At 41.0% G+C, this 18984-nt stretch overlaps 1 protein-coding gene across 19 annotated transcripts in view; it reads left to right on the forward strand.

Annotated features, from left to right (window-relative positions):
- The window catches only part of trpm3 (transient receptor potential cation channel, subfamily M, member 3), a 138318-nt gene that overhangs the window by 110121 nt on the left and 9213 nt on the right, over positions 1 to 18984 (forward strand). For 4 of the 19 annotated variants that reach the window (XM_056375825.1, XM_056375826.1, XM_056375829.1 and 1 more), the window contains 9 exons: positions 1453 to 1482; positions 3072 to 3364; positions 6036 to 6264; positions 10000 to 10167; positions 12485 to 12625; positions 14625 to 14753; positions 16020 to 16271; positions 17335 to 17509; positions 18055 to 18183. In XM_056375825.1, coding sequence (XP_056231800.1) covers positions 1453 to 1482; positions 3072 to 3364; positions 6036 to 6264; positions 10000 to 10167; positions 12485 to 12625; positions 14625 to 14753; positions 16020 to 16271; positions 17335 to 17509; positions 18055 to 18183 — 1546 coding nt within the window. Of the gene's footprint in view, positions 1 to 1452; positions 1483 to 3071; positions 3365 to 6035; positions 6265 to 9999; positions 10204 to 12484; positions 12626 to 14624; positions 14754 to 16019; positions 16272 to 17334; positions 17510 to 18054; positions 18184 to 18984 lie in introns of all 19 variants that reach the window. The other 15 variants (XM_056375821.1, XM_056375832.1, XM_056375824.1 and 12 more) reach the window with 5 other exon arrangements.

An 18984-nucleotide genomic window follows, 5' to 3' on the forward strand; every position in this document is an offset into this window, starting at 1 on the left:
TGGAGATCCACTAACTACTTTATTGGCGAGCCAAGATTTAAAACAACAGGATTAAGCAGCTTGTCTTCAAGGTGCAACTGCCAGCTAGTGTAACACAAGGATGGGATATAAGTCTACATGTCTCAGCCTGACTGTCCAAATGGAAAACTCAAGCACTGAAATAACACATTTAGAAAAACTCAATATGATGAATATGATGTTATGGCATTTATTGTATTCTTTCAATTGCGGAGTTGTCATTAAATCTGCAGAGTCTGTGATCTCATGCAGTCCTGGTGCTGTTCATCAGCAGAGGTCAAACATAAGAGTCGTCCTACCATCATTCATCATTCTTCATTACTACATCAAGTAGAGTGGCAGCACTGGCTATTATTAGCTTGATGCAACAAATCATCCATCTATAGCAATGGCTCTTCATCATTTGCCATCGTAAACCCAAGAATATACACCCCTCACTGCAACCACTGCAGAAACTCACCTCGCTGATTAGCACACTTTCAACCAAAGTGGAGAAGCTGATCATTGAAATTGTACTATATTGTTTTGGAGGTTGTGTGTTGTACACCACATATCACATATGGTATATGTTCATGTTCTGTTGTTCTGACATATGATTCTCATTCTGCTTCAATACTTCACACACTGCCACAGGTGTGATGAAAATAGAAATATGCACAGCTGTGTCTGAAACACCATATTTCTGCTTGATGATGCACCTTTGGGTTTTTATGTTTGAGTGTGTATGTTTTTGAGTGTGTGTACGTGAGTCTTCATGTGCCTGTTTATCTCATTGTATGTCTGCCATGGCAGCAACAAAGCAGCTGGAAAGACGCAGATAAAGCGAAAGCGAAGAAATGGGACAGAGAATGAGCAAAGACGCAAAATGAGAGAGGCAGAGAGAGAGAGAGAAAGAGAGAGAGAGAGAGCGAAAGAGAGTCAGTTCCAATTTAACTGTGATTTTCTAGATGAAATGAACGTGCGATCACATAGCCATGTGTACACGCGCACACACACACACACATGTTAACTAAGAACAAAGCCTTGAAATAGATGCAGATATCAAAATCCCCACAGGAGACCTGGGCTATTTTTACCAACTCAGATGATGGCTCATGAATGCATAATTCATACATGCCCCGCTTTAATACAGATACACAGTACTGTACCAAATGCACAAATACACTCTGCTTTAATACATGCAAACACACCAGCATAAGAGATTGTTGCTGTATGTTTAGTTTACCGTCAATCACACCAGCACGAAATACTAGCCCTTATTAAAATCTTTAAACTATGGGTGACTTTCCATATTGAGGAATATTTAGGGTCTCATGTCAGTGGGTCTGTCTTTCTGTCAGTCTATGCTGTGTTGTGCTTATAGAGTAAATTGCTCTATAAAATACATTCGACAAGGTCTTGTTCTGTTTGTTTATGTTTTTGTTGCTTTTCTAGCCCAAAGCCCTGAAACTGCTGGGGATGGAGGTGAGTGTTGATCTCATCAAGGTTGCTATTCAGTCATTTCTTCACTGTTCCTTTCCCTTGTCTTAAACACAGTCTTTTCACTCGTCATATATGTTGAGTGAGTGTACAGTCAGTCTGCTGAATCTTTTCAGCAAGATAGTTGTTGAGTGTGTGCTGTGTGCCTCACAGTCTTTTGAAAGAAAGACCTTGAGGAATATTTCATTTATTTTGCTGGCAATCTGTATACACTTTTGAGTCAGTTAAAGGCTTGTTGTCAAATAAAATTATCAGACACTTCACACTCCCTTGTACAAAATAATTTTTTCAATTTACATTTTCCTCATATTTATGAAATTGAAAAATGCGTATGACCACATACAGTCTAATGGCTCCAGACAGTTCAAATATATATATACCTCATATGACACATGTCAGAGCAGCCCAGTTACATTTAACTGAATAGGTAATGACTGACCTAACAGGATTACATAATACATGGTTTGTGTACTCACATGTATCCATGGTGTACACACCATGAAGTATCTACATCATAAACCTTTTATCACAGCATGGCCACAGTTATCTCAGAGGTATTTATATCGAACGTGTATGGCTCTCCGTTCCTTTGTATGTCTGCCTGTTTGAAATCTGTCTCCCTGTCAGTGTGTGGTCTCTCTTTGTTTGTGCCTGTTAAAATCTACTTATTTCCTGTAATGCTTTGCTCCCTTTTTGTAAGCCAATATATCATATAATCAGTATGGCAAGCTGGCCATGAAACAGATTGTGTTAAATGTACTGCTGTTAACCTTGGACACCTGCAATTATTTAAGATTCAAATCTGTGGTGCTCCATTCATCTCTAAATATCCATAACTCTATAAACTTAATGTCGTATAAATGGATATCAATCGAGTGTCACTAGCTGAATCATTTACTGCAGAAGTATTATCATATCTTTCTTTGTCCAGATAATCTCTCCCATATCAAACAGCAATTTTAGTAGCACTGAAAATAGTCTCATCTAATCATCTAATGTCTCCGATGTATGTAATTGACCAACTGTCAGTAGTCCTCAGCTGTTAAAATGTGAAATTATTGGAGATCAATGCAGCCCTGCTGACATGCCATTTCAGCACTAACTGGCAGAGTCAATTTCTCCTGAGACAGTGAGCAAACCTGGAGACACTGACTGCTTCACCTCTAGTGGTGTCTTGTTACTCATAAGTAAAGGGAAAGTGTGTTCAAAAATACATATGCTACATGAGACTTTGTGTGTAAGACTTTGTGCCTCCACCTGTCTGACTTTCCCACTGCATGTGGAAGGTGAACACCTTTTATAAAAATACAATGAAAACCCTACATGCACTGGGTGATTGTCATGAGTACAATCCAGTTTTCTTGGGTGCCACTTGTAATCACCATTTAGAACCCAAGCATTGACCTCATACAGTACATCCATGACCAGCTCAGGATCAACCTAAAACACTCTAATGCCATCCTGTTCTACTGAAATCATGGCCATGAATATCATCCCCGAAAAATCACCTGAACAATCTCTTCATTGATGCCTTTGTCTTTCCACCCCACTCACTTGTTACGGATCTCCTCCAGGACGACATGCCAATTCGCAGAGGCCGCCAGAAGACTACACGCAAACGAGAGGAAGAGGTGGACATCGATTTGGACGACCCAGAAATCAACCATTTCCCTTTCCCCTTCCATGAGCTGATGGTGTGGGCTGTGCTTATGAAACGTCAGAAGATGGCATTGTTCTTTTGGCAGCATGGCGAAGAGGCCATGGCCAAGGCCTTGGTAGCCTGTAAGCTTTGTAAGGCCATGGCACACGAAGCCTCAGAGAATGACATGGTGGATGACATCTCCCAGGAACTAAACCACAACTCCAGGTGAGTGACACAGACAGATACTGCCATCTCTGCTTGTGTGGTTTTTAACATGCTATTCCAATATAGTGCGAGTGTCCCAAGCAGGGCTTATTTCATGGAATTATTCCTGTGTTAAATGATTAAGGTTTACCACCAAACTCAAGCACAAAGGTAGATGCACACATACAAACACACTAGCATGTCTTGTTCCCTGTAAAAGCTGACCTGTTTCGAACGACTACAGGCTCCCACAGGACGTAAGTGACATACATACAGAAATCTAATAACATGCATCATCGTTAGTTAAGGATATCATATGAGATGAAGGTAATCACCTAGAGATGAAAATGCTGGCTACGGAAATAACCATTAATTAGGGGAAAAATTTTCAGTTACTACAAATGAAGCACAGCAACACCAGGAAAAACCTCTCCCCCAGCATTCATACACACACACACACTCACACATACACACACACACAGTTTCAAAGGACAGCCTCAGAGCTGGCATATGTTGAGTTTACTTTCCACAGAGAATTTGGCTGGCTTCCTTCGAAGAGCTCATTTAACTACATACATTTTTATATCTTCATGTTATCTTCACATAATTTGTGGTTGCGGTGTTTGTGAATGTCTTTGTGTGTGTGTTAGTGTGTGTGTGTGTGTTTGTATAAACTCAAGGGATCTTTGTGTGAACTAGTGTTATTTATCATGTATGGCAGTACCTACAGTAAAGCTTATATTCTGTAGGGAGTTTGTACATTTTAAGGCGCTTGTAAACAAGATAAACAAATACTGTTGAAATATTCACCCTTTGTACAGTGAAGTCCAAAAGTCTGATACAGCCTTGGTGGTCTCAGACCCCACTGTGTGTATTAGTTCCTGTATTAGTTCAACTCATCCATCCATTCATGCAATGCTGCTGAACTGTGCCATGTGCTGAGTATCTATAACAACCTATAACAACACAAGTCCTCCAAACCCCCAGTATAGTTAGTGCCTTGTTATACACATTAAACTGCACAGGACTGATTGCATTACAGTGTAGGGTGAAGTTTGTGTTTGTGTGTGTGTGTGTGTGTGTGTGTGTGTGTGTGTGTGTGTGTGTGTGTGTGTGTGTGTGTGTGTGTGTGTGTGTGTGTGTGTGTGTTGTGTGTGTGTGTGTGTGTGTGTGTGGTGTGTGTGTGTGTGTGTGTGTGGAAGCGTGTTTTGTCAGAGGGAGAAATTAGGGTGAAACTTGATTTCTGAGTCTTGATTTATGTTATTATCATATTCATATTCCGACACACTGGGTGGTGCTTTATGTTTCGATTTACATATTTGATAGTGCAAGGTTTTGTTTATGGATATGTGTGCTATGTTATATTCCTATGTTTCCACATTATTCTCATATTTCTGCCTCATTCACAAACAAATATTTGAGATTAGCCCAAATGTTCAGAACATTTTTTTTTCATCATACTTTAAACATACATTATAAACTAAAGCATTCAAAACCCCTTCACCTTGTGTGGACGGGCCATGGAAAGGCCCGGATTTAACTGAAACATTCGGGTACTACTGACCCCCTTTAATACCTCAGTAAAACAGTTAATCCACGGAAACCTTACTGATACAGGTGACAAAAGTGAGACAAGGATTTCCCCCAAGATTACAAATTTATTTAAAAGATCAATATATAAAAACCAACAACAATTTATTAAGTTTATTAAGTTAAGAGAAAAGAAAAACAACAATAGAAAACATAAGTGCCTCAAGTTCCAATTTGTCTCATATATAAATGAATAACGGGAACACAAAAAAAGAAAAGGAGCCGTAGGATTAGCAGATGTGGCCGCAGACAGGGAAGGGAGAAAATTTAAACTGGGATAGAGCACCTCACCACACTCCGGTGCCCTACACACTCACACAGCAAATCAACAAAGGGGATGCAAATAAATAGTGAAGGAAGTGCAAAATTTACCAAACACACTAATATGGGGGGTGACAAAGCACAGGTGAGGAACTCTACCACCAAACCCTCCACCGTCGGGCCGGCCACGCTCGCTACTGCACCTACAGCACTGTATAGAAACAAACAAAAGGAACAGGTATTAGAACTTGAGACAGGTACAAATTCTTGGGGGAAATAACCAAACCAATACCAGGGACAACAGTGTGCAAACAATGAAACAACTAAACGGACCAAAACACAATAACTAAACCAACAAAACAGGCAGAGCAAAGACAGCACACCACAAGCTCACCAGACAGCAGAGAGAGCGGGAGAGCAGCATCAAGGTGAATATATAGCCTTCCCCAAACAATTAAAACCAGGAAGTGGGCGTGACTAAACCCCATGGTGACCTGGAAGGGATCTCCCACTACCTGTTACACTTGGAAAAGATAGAGATATAATTACCAGTGAGAATTTGGGCGTTCTTTGCTGGGTGCATGTGTGTGCAACACTAAAGATATAAGATATGCTCATCATATAAGGCCTTGAATGGGCTTGTGTGTTGATATGCAAAAGTTTGTGTGTGTGTGTGTGTGTTCAAATGTTTGTATGCAAATCTAATCTCTCCAGAATTTGGACAGATGGTCTGTGATTCCTTGACCAGTTCGGTTACATTTTCACATGTTTAGACAAAGTGTGTTACAGTCTCTGTTCATGTCTCTGTGTGCCTGTATATGTCCTGCCTATAATCTCCCAGAGAGTTTGGCCAGCTGGCAGTGGAACTCTTAGACCAGTCCTATAAACAGGATGAGCAGATGGCCATGAAGCTGCTGACATATGAGCTGAAGAACTGGAGCAACGCCACCTGCCTGCAGTTGGCGGTAGCAGCCAAACACAGAGATTTCATCGCTCACACCTGCAGTCAGATGCTACTGACCGACATGTGGATGGGACGCCTGCGCATGCGCAAGAACTCCGGCCTGAAGGTAACAGAAGTGGGCCAGATGTTTGACATTACCTGTGGGTAGTGGATAGTTACATTACATGAAATGTCAGGAGGCAGGGTTGTACTGAAATGCTCTGACTACTGGTGAAAAGTTGGGCAGGAAAAATAATGAGAAACGTTCTCACCTGCTTAAGAAACTATTTTAGAGGTGGCCCAAATCACTCCTGCAGATCTGCTGAGTGACTTAAAGAAAAGTGGAGCGTAATTGTACATTCCACATGTCTGGAAATGTAGGAATACGTACATATATGTACAGTATACCTGTACTAGCAGCAGAGGCCACAAAGCCTTAGCTTATTACAAATATATCATTACATATACAGTATCAGTATGTATGTTGGCAGATAAGTAGCAAGAGATTGCAGTATAAAATGCAGGTATGCATATTTTGATCACAATTCCTCAGTGAAGTTCCAATTACAAATAATGTACAATGATGTGCAGTGAACTTAAAGATATACAGTACAATAGCCACGTCCCTGTTGAATCTCATGCACCACCAGTCCTGAAACCAGCCCAGTACTGAGGGATGTCCTTCTGTTCAAATCACCCCTCTACTGTACAGTGGTTTGCCTATTTATCTTGACAAAATCCATATGACCAAAACTGTACATGTGAAAAAAGGAGCTTTTATTAAAACAATGTTCTAACAATTAAGGAAGCTAAAGGAGGGAGCACACTAGTAGGGCTGGGTATAACTGTGGTGTGGCCATGATGACTCATTCCCAATGATGTGGAGCGTGTGCACTGGACTGTGAAAAGTAGACAGGTCACCACTCACGGTTAAAATACTTTATCTTACCATTTGTGGAAGCCAAGGCCTCAACACATCCGCATCCCGATGGATGGAATGACTCTGTTTATTTACAAAACAATTACATGTATGCACACTACAGTTCAAGACCAGCATGACTATACAGAGTAATATTTGTTGATAACATGTTGATAATGGTGGGTTTATGTAGGTGAAATGATGTACTTAAAGACAGACTGTGATACTTGAAGGTCAGCCAGTCGAGTTCTGTGTGATGGTGGGGAGGAGGAGCAGCCAGAGCAAAGAGGTTTGTTGGACAATAATAGTTTAGAGAAATATTAGTGTGGTGTAATGAACGTCTGGGCGAGGTTGTCGAGGTGGTCTCTTGAACTTCCTCCACAACTTCATTTGTATAAGCCTACAAAGCCTTCTCTCAAGCCAGAGGAGACAGAAGGAACACCCCTTAATGACTAAAAAACCTTGAAGTTGTGCTCCACATATTATTCACTGAGGCTCATGTGGTGAACATCCTTTTGAGTCAAGCGGAGAGGTTTCAGTTAAGACTGCTGTTTGAGTTTTGAGCAATTTTGGCACACATGGGTTTTCCAGACGTCTGGTGGTATGGCGATAGGAGGCCGCCGCTCAGATCAACGAGGTTAGGGTTATTTATAATGAAGAGTTGCCCTGGGAGTTGCTATAGGGACGGCTGGGTTCAGACATATTCACACACATGGCGAGGCAGGATGATGGGTCTGACTGGCTAGCTTCTTGGAGCCGGGGCAGACTGTAAGTGCTTTAAGTGAGGTTTGCCCTTTGCAGGAGGGAGGGAGAGAGAGTGTTGCTAAGCCAGAAGTAAGACAGAAAGGAAACCATGTGTGCAACAAACAAGATTCAGTGGCCCGAGGAGTTCATGATATACAGCAAATAACATTGTCAAAATGTTGTCAAAATAATGTGTGTGCACATTTTTGAGTCACTATAGTTGAGAGGAGAGTCAGCTTCAACCCTCCAACACTCGCCGCTTGTGAGAACATCTTTACTGGAGGCTACAGATGACTATAAATTGCGAGGGCGAGTACATTGATTTCTTTGCATATCAGTAAGTCCAACTATTGACATCTTTACCTCCGACCTCTCAAGATGACTGATGAAGAAGCTGAAGCATTGCTTTCTGCGCTGTGTAATTGGTTTTCTCACTGGTCACTAACCCAGTTCCTTCACTCTAAAACTATTCTTTTCATATATTCAGTCATCTAGGAAACTCATGTAACTGTCTTAACTGACACCTTTGTTATTAAATTATAACATTATTATTATTTTTTCCCATTTGTCATACTTCAGCTCATCACAAATGAATGTGAATTCAATTTGAATTGATTTAATTTCGCTTCACTTTGAGCCAGTCGTCAGTGCAATGAAAGTTTCACTCTGAAATGAGTTAAAGGGAGCTGCTTCCAGAGATAAGAAGACACTCAATTACACTGGTCTCCATCTTCCTCTCTTTCCTTTTTCTTCACCTTCCCACTGTGGTAACAGCCTTGCTCTTTCTTTTCTTGTTTGACTATTATGTATCTGAAGTGTTTACAGCACTCCTGCCTCCTTTATCTGCTGCGGGTGTGTGTCCTTCACATCCATTGTGGCAGCACAGAAGCCTTGCCTGCCTGTCTGGACTAATGGTTTTGTAATTGATGAAAACCCGCGCCTGAGCTGTTGTAAATACCAAAGCTTTGTCATTCAGGCGTGCACAGGCTGGACATGAATGGGAGGTGCTCACAAGGGTAAATTTATATTATGTGTGTTTCACGTGTGCATGTCACTGGCCGATTGTGAAGGCTGGTTTGTTCCAGACTCTCTGTGTCCTAATTTCTGTAGCGCTGCTCATGAACATCTTTATCACATCTGTGGTTTGTCTCTTCCGGCTCTTCTCCCTAATTTTCCTCCTCCTGCACCTCCACTATGAGGGACAATTGACATAAGTATAAATAAATAAATGCATAAATAAATAAATAATTAAATGAATAGATAAATAAAAACATAAAACAAAATTCTATTTCTATATTTTTACATTTATTTATTTTTTGCATTTCTACATTTATTTATTTATATATGTGTCCGTATGTTAATTAGGTTGGCGGTCCCACCTCAGTCTAAAGCTGGATTGTTATAGTGGTGTGACTGAATGGATGGATCTACTACTACTGCCTTGACTTTACTGACACACGGGAGCCTTGCCTTCAGCTCGCTATTAGCCGCTTAGCTAAACTCATTACCTCAAAGCACTTTACAGAGTAACTTTACAATATTATAGAGACAAACCAGACAGTTCCCTCTACTAGCAGCACTTGGTGACAGTGGAGAGAAGACACTCCCTTTTGATAGGAAGAAACCCCGACACCCTGAGTGTCGCCCACCCTGAGACAGGTAAGGCGATGGATGTGAGTTCTGCCTCAACCAGAAAAATGTAACCACGATGTTGTCTGACAAAATCACCAAACATATAAGTTAAAGACAACTGTGCTGTGATTTTGGCTATATTTACTTGTAAAGTGATCACTCAGTGATGGCACATTCAGCCATGCGGACTGAATGTGCTGCTCTGCCTCTCTGCTATTCACTCAGCAGAGTAGATGCAGAAAGTGCTTCTTGCAGTGGGCTGGCAACTGTCCTTTTTGGAAAGTAGCAAAGGTTTGCCCAAAAAGATTTGTTACTAGGTGCTATTTGGGGGAAAAAAAAAAAACAGTGCTAAAGAGGTCTGAAAAGTCACTAAATCTAGTAGTGGACCCATCCAATAGATCACATCGCTCCAGCTTTAGACTGAGGTAGGACCTCCTACCTAATTAACATATGGATGGATTTATGTATTTAATTATTTATTTCTGCATTTATCAATTTATTATTATTTATTTATACGTATCTTTTTTTTCCCCTCATGCTCCACTTCCTTTTTCCCTCATCAACCAGGTAATCTTAGGGCTGCTTCTGCCACCGTCTATCCTGAGTCTGGAGTTCAAGAACAAGGATGAGATGTCTTACATGCCCCAGGATCAGGAGGCCTACCTGCAGGAGAAAGAGGAGGAGGAGCCTGAGAAACCAGTCAAGGAGAAGGAGGATGAAGACATGGAGTTCACAGTAAGATCTTACTGTGAGGCGCAGTACAACTCCGTGGTGAGAGAACCCACCTCAGCCCCGCATCTCAGAATCTATACACATTCAAACTTTAGACAATAAGCACACACACACTCTGTTCAGATCATAAAACTGATCACTGACCACACTGACTAGAGTCTGTGTACTTTTAGTCATCACTTGTGGACCAGTTTTATAAAATGTTGTTGCTGTCCACAGTGAGATGATGATATGCACAAAGATATGAGTGACATACACACACACACACACACCCAAACACGCAAACCAACACACATATTCGTTTCTCTATTCTGGCCAACTGGACCCTCCCAGCCAAATCGGCCATTTCCTGTTTCTCGTCGTCTCAGCAAAGACATGGTCGTGGAGTTGTAGCGTCTCAGTCTGTCGCCGCTTGTGGGTTCCCTCCTGTATGTTTCTTCTTCTATCTATCTCCTTCTCTATTTCTCTGCCTTTCCTTTTGTCCCTCTTGTTCTCTACCCAGCTCTCTCTTTGCTTGTTTTTTTTTTTATTATTATTTATTTTGCTTTCGATCTGTTGTTCTATAGCTCTTCCCTTCTCTCTAGTTCTCTTTCTTTTTCTCCTTCTTTCTCCAAGCTCAGATCTGATCGAGGTACAGTACTGTATGCTAGCCGATTGCTGCCCCTCACTCTCTCCCATCAGTGATGGCTTGCTGCAGCATACCACTCAGCATGTCGGCTGCTGAGCATGGGAGGCCCAGGCTTTTGCATTATATAACCATGTCCGCCTGCTGCTGCAGAGCTTAAATCATGCAGAGTCTGAGCACCTTCTCCCGGCTCACAGTGGAAGAGTTGGTCCATCTGCATAGACATGGATGTACAGCAGGATTAGGACTCGTTCCATTTCAATCCAATCAATTCTGGAGATGATACCAAGATCCAGTTTGTGTGTTCAAATCAAGCCTGGAATTTGAAAAGCAATTTAATGCACAAACTGGATCTGAGGTTGCCCCATTGAGTGATTGAACTGAAGTTGAACGCCTTTCAGCACCACTGTACATACTCTCCATCTGCATTGAGCACAGCCAGCAAGCCAGCGCAAAGATTCACAAAGCGGGTCATTTTGCACATGCAGTCCTTGAGGCAGTGTGGTGGTAAACAAAGAATCCTGCTGCCAGAGGATGCATTTGAATGAGCCCTTCCTGTTGCTCTGGCTTCTGACTGTACAAATGCACCTTCAGATACTTATGAATCACATAAAGATTCATACAGATACACAGACTGCTACACCACAGAGGGAGATTGTATTGTCCTATCCTCAGATGCTTTAGATAAACCACACTGTGATGAATGTGTGATAGCTTGTGTCCACTCGCTGATCGGATAATGTGCATGTTCAGTGCAGTAAAGGCATGGTGTGATTTACACACTGGCATCTGAATCTGTTCACCTTGAAGGCCCTGTCTCTGTGTGCCTTGGAGAAAACTTTGGCTGTATATGTTTCATATATTCAGAAAAAAATAGAAATCCCTTTATTCCTGACTGATAGTGATTTCCTCTTTGATTTCTTGCTGATTTTTTAGCAATGGTTTTATCACTATTGTACCTGTTTAACCACCTGGGAACTTAAACCAGCATCTCATGGCATATTTCAAATATTTGGACAGACTTTCCAAAATGTTATCTTTGCCCAGGTTGACTATACTTGTTGACATACAATACAATTCCATGAATTAACTCCCTCAGAGGTCTGGTGTTGTTTTGACATTAAGACCATGACCCATAAAAACAGTGGGCTCCAAACCCTCTCTCATGGATAAGGAAATGTGTCACAGATTGAAATGAGATATCTATGTCCGATCTTTTCCCTTTCCCTTTTCTGTCGTCTTTCTGTCATTATCTTTGTCCCTCTTCTATCTCTTAATTGTTGTCTGAGACACAATCCATGAGTGTCTGTGTCTGCGTCATACTGTGTTACCAGCCTTCACCCAACACTCCACCTCAAACACACATTTCACATTTTGGAATGATGACATTGCCTGTGCTTGCTTCTTTGATTATGATATTAAAACTTTGTTGTAGCCCATAATGTAACACCTCTCCCCGTTCTCCCTTTTTCTCCGTTTTTCTTTGTTCTTTGGTTCCTCGCATCCCACCTCCTCCCTTCCACATACTTGTCCTCATGATCATCCTCATGTACCCCCTGGATTTCCTCCCCAAACTCTTCCTGCTCTGTCTTTCCAATCCATCACGCTTCCCTCTTCCCACACTCTCCATCCCTTTATCCCTCACATCTTTCACTCCGTCCTCCCTCGCTCTACTTGGGGTTTGCATTCGCCCAGGCAATGCTGGGTAAGGTAACCACGGAGACATCCAGAAAGAAGGATGTTGAGGAGGTACAGAACCGCCACCGCCTCATCCCCATGGGACGCAAGATATATGAGTTCTACAACGCTCCGATTGTGAAGTTCTGGTTCCATACGGTCAGTGTCGGCTTCAGCAGCATTACCTACGCAGCTTCCTGTTGGCACTGTCAGTGCTTACTGTATCTCTGCAACAGCACCAGTTGCTGGTTTCCTGTCATAAGCTTTTACTTCCACAGTGCTTCCATCGCCATTAACCTGTTGCACCCTGTCATTACCCAGCTTTAGTAGGGTGGGAAAGTTTAGTGTGGATGAGATGGGCAGACCGATGGAAGCAGGAACAGGGGAGTGAGGAGGAGAAGTGAGTCAGAGGGAGGTTTTGTATTGACCGTGTTAACACACACTGAAACCTCTGACTTGCTCATCAAATGCTTGATATAAGTTGGTCTTTTGTTCTTTGGCTTTTTCACTTTACTTTCCCAGTAATCACAGGGATTTCACTGTTTATTTATTCTGAGAAAATACTCTGACTGCCTTTTGTTTCATCCCATTTTCTCTTCTCTGGCTATTTACTCCCCTCCTCTTCTCCCCCCACCTCTCCTTTCTGGCCTTCAGGTTCAAGAAAAAATTCTACTGTGAATTTCATTAGTGCTCTTGTGGAACAGATGCTGGGTTTTCTCGGGGTCAAAATGTGGTCTTTACCTCGTTACTGGATTTGTATTCATACTCGTCACCCGCTGTAAAGCACTGCACTGTTTATAAAGGCATCACACAAACCAACTGTGCATGTGCGACTGAATGAAAACAGTCCTGGTCACACATTATTAAAATCACTTTACCTGCTTACTTCAGTGGAATGCTTAATTTAAAACTGGAAGAAAGTCACAAGTCTACATTTTGTATTACTTAAATATGCTATTTAAATATGTGAAAGCTTTTAACAGCTAACCGGTTAACCCTAGCTGTCCAAATCAATTCAAATATATTCATATAATTTAAACAGTCCTACTGAATCACAAATCCCTAGAAACCATTAAAGGTCATCAAAAGTGTCATCAATCTGATTGAAATCCAGTAATGACAGAACCCATGTATGAGAAAGAGATGTAAAAATGGGTTTTATATGCATATGTGTCAAGCCTTCTGGGGACTAATCTTTAGATGGTTAGGCTTGCATTGTGATCCAAATTTGATCTAGTGTGGATTGTAATGAGCCACAGCACACACATAGCTCTACAGTTCATCTGCTTTTGCCAGGCCCGCTGACAGTGAGCTGCTTGTGGACTAAACTTGTCTTTATTATATATTCTTACCACTTTATCTGATCACTTGACTTACCTTTTAATTTATTATTCTAATAACTTCACACTGTGCTAACTACAATATTGACTGTATCTGGATGTTATTAATCTTCAGCACTTTATGGCTTCATCTGTACATTATTCATAACCGGACTATCAGTCAATGTTCCCACTTATCCATTCATTAATCTTTCTGCTTATTCATCTTAGCTGCTGTCTTCATGTACCAGTTGATATATGTACTCTAATGCATCTGGCTGCTATGACAGTTGGCTTTTGCTGTGGGAATTAATACGCCCAACTATCTATCTATCTATCTATCTATCTATCTATCTATCTATCTATCTATCTATCTATCTATTTATATATCTATCTATCTATCTTTCTATCTGTCTATCTGTCTATCTATCTATCTATCTATCTATCTATGTTTAGGAAAAATTAAAGTGGACAGCTGACATGGATTTAAATAGTTACAGCCACAGGAGACAAGTAATGGACATTTTCAGGCCAAGTGTGGCGGCACAGCAATCAGTGCCTTGACATCAAATCTCTATTATCAGATCTCAAAAACTGCATTAAAGGGAGGTGTAATGAGGGTCAGCCATTCATTAAATAAGCGTTTAATTTGAGCAGTTACACACAAAAACCCTTTTCACATTCGCCTTCGAGCCCGTTTGTTTGCAGAGAGAGAATTGAACTTTATTGATGTACAGTTTGCTAATGTGGGAAAAGTGTACAAACACACACACACTAACACAAGCGCATAACCATCAATGTGTCCCTGCTGATTTCCCACACCATTGTGTTTTATGTAGATGGCATACGTTGGCTACCTGATGTTGTTCAACTACATTGTCCTGGTCAAGATGGACCTGTGGCCTTCTCCTCAGGAGTGGATCGTCATCGCTTATATCTTCACCAATGGCATCGAGAAGATGAGAGAGGTACACTCGATCCTTGCAGTGGCTGCATGCAAATGTGCACAGTGAATGTAGAACTGTATTGAGCATTCAATAATAATTTCTACACCACTGAACTGAAGACCGGAGGCTTGTCACCATAATGTTGCCTACCTGCCCGGAGGGCAGAGGCTAAGCATCATGTCCATATCATCAAACAGCTCAAAGTAAATGGGGATAACAGTGATTGGATCATTGAGGTGGAAGCCCTTTCATTTTCTAAGTCTGATCTAAATCTGAGTCTGATCTCTCCTGTGTTTATGACTTAAGAACAGATGGAAAAAACAGGTTTTGCCAGGATAGTGGGCTAACAGCTAACAGCAGCATCACTAACGCTAATGGAAGATTAGCAGTAATTAATATACATTTCTAGCCAAAAGAAAGACATGGCAGTAATGTTACAGAATGTGCTAACACACAACACATATACATGTACACATATATATGCTTTTAGTCCTATTTAGACTGGGGTAGTGGTGCACTTCAACCTCTTGTGGCTGGATATTACAACAGCAACACTTTTGACAAAAAAAACAAAAGAATTCACCTGCCAAAATCTTTTCATCTGTTGCCACAGATAAAAACAAAAATAGAGAATGCACCTGGCAAAACTGTTTTCTACCACCTGGTAAAACTTTTTTTCACCTTTTTTTATGAATGACAAAAAAGGAAGTTACAAAAATAATCCTGGTAGAACTTTACTTTAGCATGGCAAAAGTTTTTTCCACTTGTTTCACAGATTTATAAAAAATTAAGACACTTTAGAAAGATTATCCTGGCAAGACATTTTTTTTTTCTCTTGTGATGAAAATAGATCACCAGAATTAATTTTTCTCACTTGCCTTTCAGGGCTTCTGTAGGAGCAGTAGAGAAGGTCAAAGGGAAAGAGAATGGAAGGGGGAGGGTTGTGGATATGGCAATAAATAGAGATGGGAAAACAGAGAGAAAAAGTAAATAGAAAATAGAGGTGTGTGTCTGGCTCAGTCTCACTCTGTGGCTGTGTTTATACTGTAAGTGTATGAAATGCATTAATCATTGTGTCACATCTGACTACATTCTCTCATTGGTGAACTCATACTGCCCTCTTATGGTGGTCGTGATATAATGTCTGTACGTAATTTCTATTTTTCTATTCTATTTCAATCACTTTTCAGTTTTTCCATTCAATGAATACTTCGTTCCATCACCTGCATTTCAGCATCCATCTCTTGTTTTCCTTTCTCTACTAATTTCTCTCTAAACCTCCTCCAGATCCTGATGTCAGAGCCGGGGAAGTTATTACAGAAGGTGAAGGTGTGGCTTCAGGAGTACTGGAACATCACAGACCTTATGGCCATCCTCATATTCTCGGTCGGCATGGTTCTGCGTCTCCAGGAGCCGCCTCTCATGAGCTACGGGCGGGTCATCTATTGCGTTAACATTATCTATTGGTACATCCGGCTGCTCGACATCTTTGGAGTCAACAAGTACCTGGGTCCTTATGTGATGATGATTGGCAAGATGGTGAGAGGAGGCAGGGGTGGTGACGTGTGTGTTTGTTTGTCTTTTTATTTTCTATCTATAGTACTTCTCACATTTTTTCTCCACATTATCTATTCTTCATTCATATCTGACTGTTTGTACTTTCTGACTTCACTCAACCTGATTAATCGTGATTAGGAGTTAACTGTGTACCATGATTACAGAGGCATAATTTGTATGTGGTGTGCAGGCCCCATCTGACCTCCATTCCTCTTAACCTTATTGTTTGATCTCAGAGAGAACAAGACCAGAACCTCTGAAAAATACATGAAGACAAAACTAGCAAAGGATCAAAGACCCAACTCAGTCAAACATCTGTCTGATGTTTGACTGCCATTAACAAGAGCTGTGTACCACTGGAGTCAAACTCTGTTTGATATTAAAATCAGCAATTAGTTAGAGAGCGAGAGAGAGAGATTTGGATTTGCATTCAACGACTTGGTCAGATAAGATGACTTTAAGTCAAAGCAGTTAGAGAAGAGAAATAAAGAAAAACAAATTCTGAATTGTAAATACAGTCACCATACTTGCAAACTGCATTCTTACACAAAGGGCTGTTCCAGCTTTCCAGAAAGACAATAGATGACAGCCTTAATCCAAAAATACACTGTGTAGCAAAGCCTAGTGGAAATAAACTAGCTCAGAGGAAGGGTTTTCCCCTGCTTCAGCGCTGTAACTTCCCTAATCAATCTGGGATTAACCTAAATTAAGTGCATTTTAAATGTTGACTTTCGGTTTCATTCCAGAGCAAATTGAATTGAGGTTTGATTGACCAACCAAGACTCAGAAAGGAATAGCAATCAAAAAATGCATTTCAGACCAGAAATCATCAAACTTAAACTGCTTCTCCAGCACACTCCCTTCCTGTTCCCCTGTCTTGCCTCATTACTGCTTTCTACGCTTTATCCATTCCTTCTTGTTCTATCATCATTTCTTTCTATAAACATTCTTACCAACTGCTATTCATTTTTTTCTCTCCTTAAACCACTCACCCCTTCCCTTCTCTCTTTGACAACCCTCCTCTACCCCCCTCTCCCTCTGTCAGATGATCGACATGATGTATTTTGTGATCATCATGTTGGTGGTGCTGATGAGTTTTGGGGTGGCGCGTCAGGCCATCCTTAACCCTAATGAAGACCCATCCTGGATGCTAGCTAGGAACATCTTCTTCATGCCTTACTGGATGATCTACGGAGAGGTGTTTGCCGACCAGATTGACCGTAAGTTCAGGGCCAGAGTTTCAGAGCTATTGATTTAACTTCATCTCTGTTGATTCAGGGGAGGATAGTTCCTGAATACACATGTATCTCAGTGCAGAAATTACTAACTTAGTTTTCAGTCATTTTTCTACAGGTTACTGGAAGATGTCCTCTTGTAACACACATATTAAAAACACTTTAGTACAAGGCAAATTGCATCTGCAATCACAGTGATAATGAATTAGGGAAATTCTTGACAAATCTTCTTTTTACACCACCATTACTTAGCTTGTTACGAAACGACATTAATGCCTACTGTCATTTTGTCTTGACCTATTTTGTCTCTACGTTTTTTTATACCATGTAGACAGAGTGACATTTTGACTCAATAAATTAAAAATAGACTGCAAGCAGTGTCTGTGAGAAAATGTCCTGAGAGTGAGAGTGTATTTGTGTGCTGTTCTGTTGTCTATTTGTATGGTAGTATATATGATGGGTGTGTACAGAATGTGAGGAGTGGCCCAAAGAGAAGAGATCTGAAATAATGTTTTCATTCTTTGTTTCAGATATGCATAGTAGGAAGTTACAGCACAGGCTGAATGAAAAACTCTGGCTGGTCGAAAATTACTTTCGAACTCACGGAACCTGGCGTAATAACGGTCCATCCCACATTGCCCAATACAGTCAAAATCCCAGTAAATCAATAGATACAGACCTCAGTTTAACCACATCTACCTATCCCACCTCTCCTTCATCATCCTCACATTACCACCATGTCATGCCCACTCCCAGCACTAGAGGAAACTTGAGACAAAAGTGTGCATGCGGCTCCACACGCTCTAAGGTTAAAGTTGCCCCCACGTGTTGGTATCTTGGGTCAGCTACTTTTTATCAGCAGCATTTTCTGTAAATACCAGAGACCAGTTCAGGAGAATCTGAAGTGGAACAAGGCCAGATTCTATGGGATCACCGGTCCTCTCCAAATCTTTGACTGAGAAAATGAGTAGCTTGACCCGAGGCTATATCTGTAGGCAACTTTACACTGACTAATTTTGGCACTGGCTGGCAAATGGCACTGTTACATGGCAGTAGCACTTTTCAGATGTTTTCTAATGTCTTTATTTTTTGTATTTATGTTCAAACAGCAAGAGGAACTATCAAAGTTGTAAAATTTGATATTCCCTTGATGTTTCTTCTACCCATTTTTTCTCTCAAGTGACCCTGCCATGTTAACACCGTCTGTCACATAAACCATATCACCCTTCCTTTATGCTTCTCACTGGAGCAATTGCAACATTGCCAAAATTCTTCTACCAATATAGCCAACATTTAGCATAAGTAAGCATTCAGATTTAAACATGAATATCATATCATGCACGAATAAAACACACACATAACATGCAAACACCCTCAGCAGAACATGTCTATCAGCCACCTTCCATCATCTATAATCTGTTTTTTCACGTGGTTCAGTTGTCAGAGTTTTTAAATCCAAA

Source organism: Seriola aureovittata, chromosome 5, assembly GCF_021018895.1.
Source record: "Seriola aureovittata isolate HTS-2021-v1 ecotype China chromosome 5, ASM2101889v1, whole genome shotgun sequence".
NCBI classification, from domain to species: Eukaryota; Metazoa; Chordata; class Actinopteri; order Carangiformes; family Carangidae; genus Seriola; species Seriola aureovittata.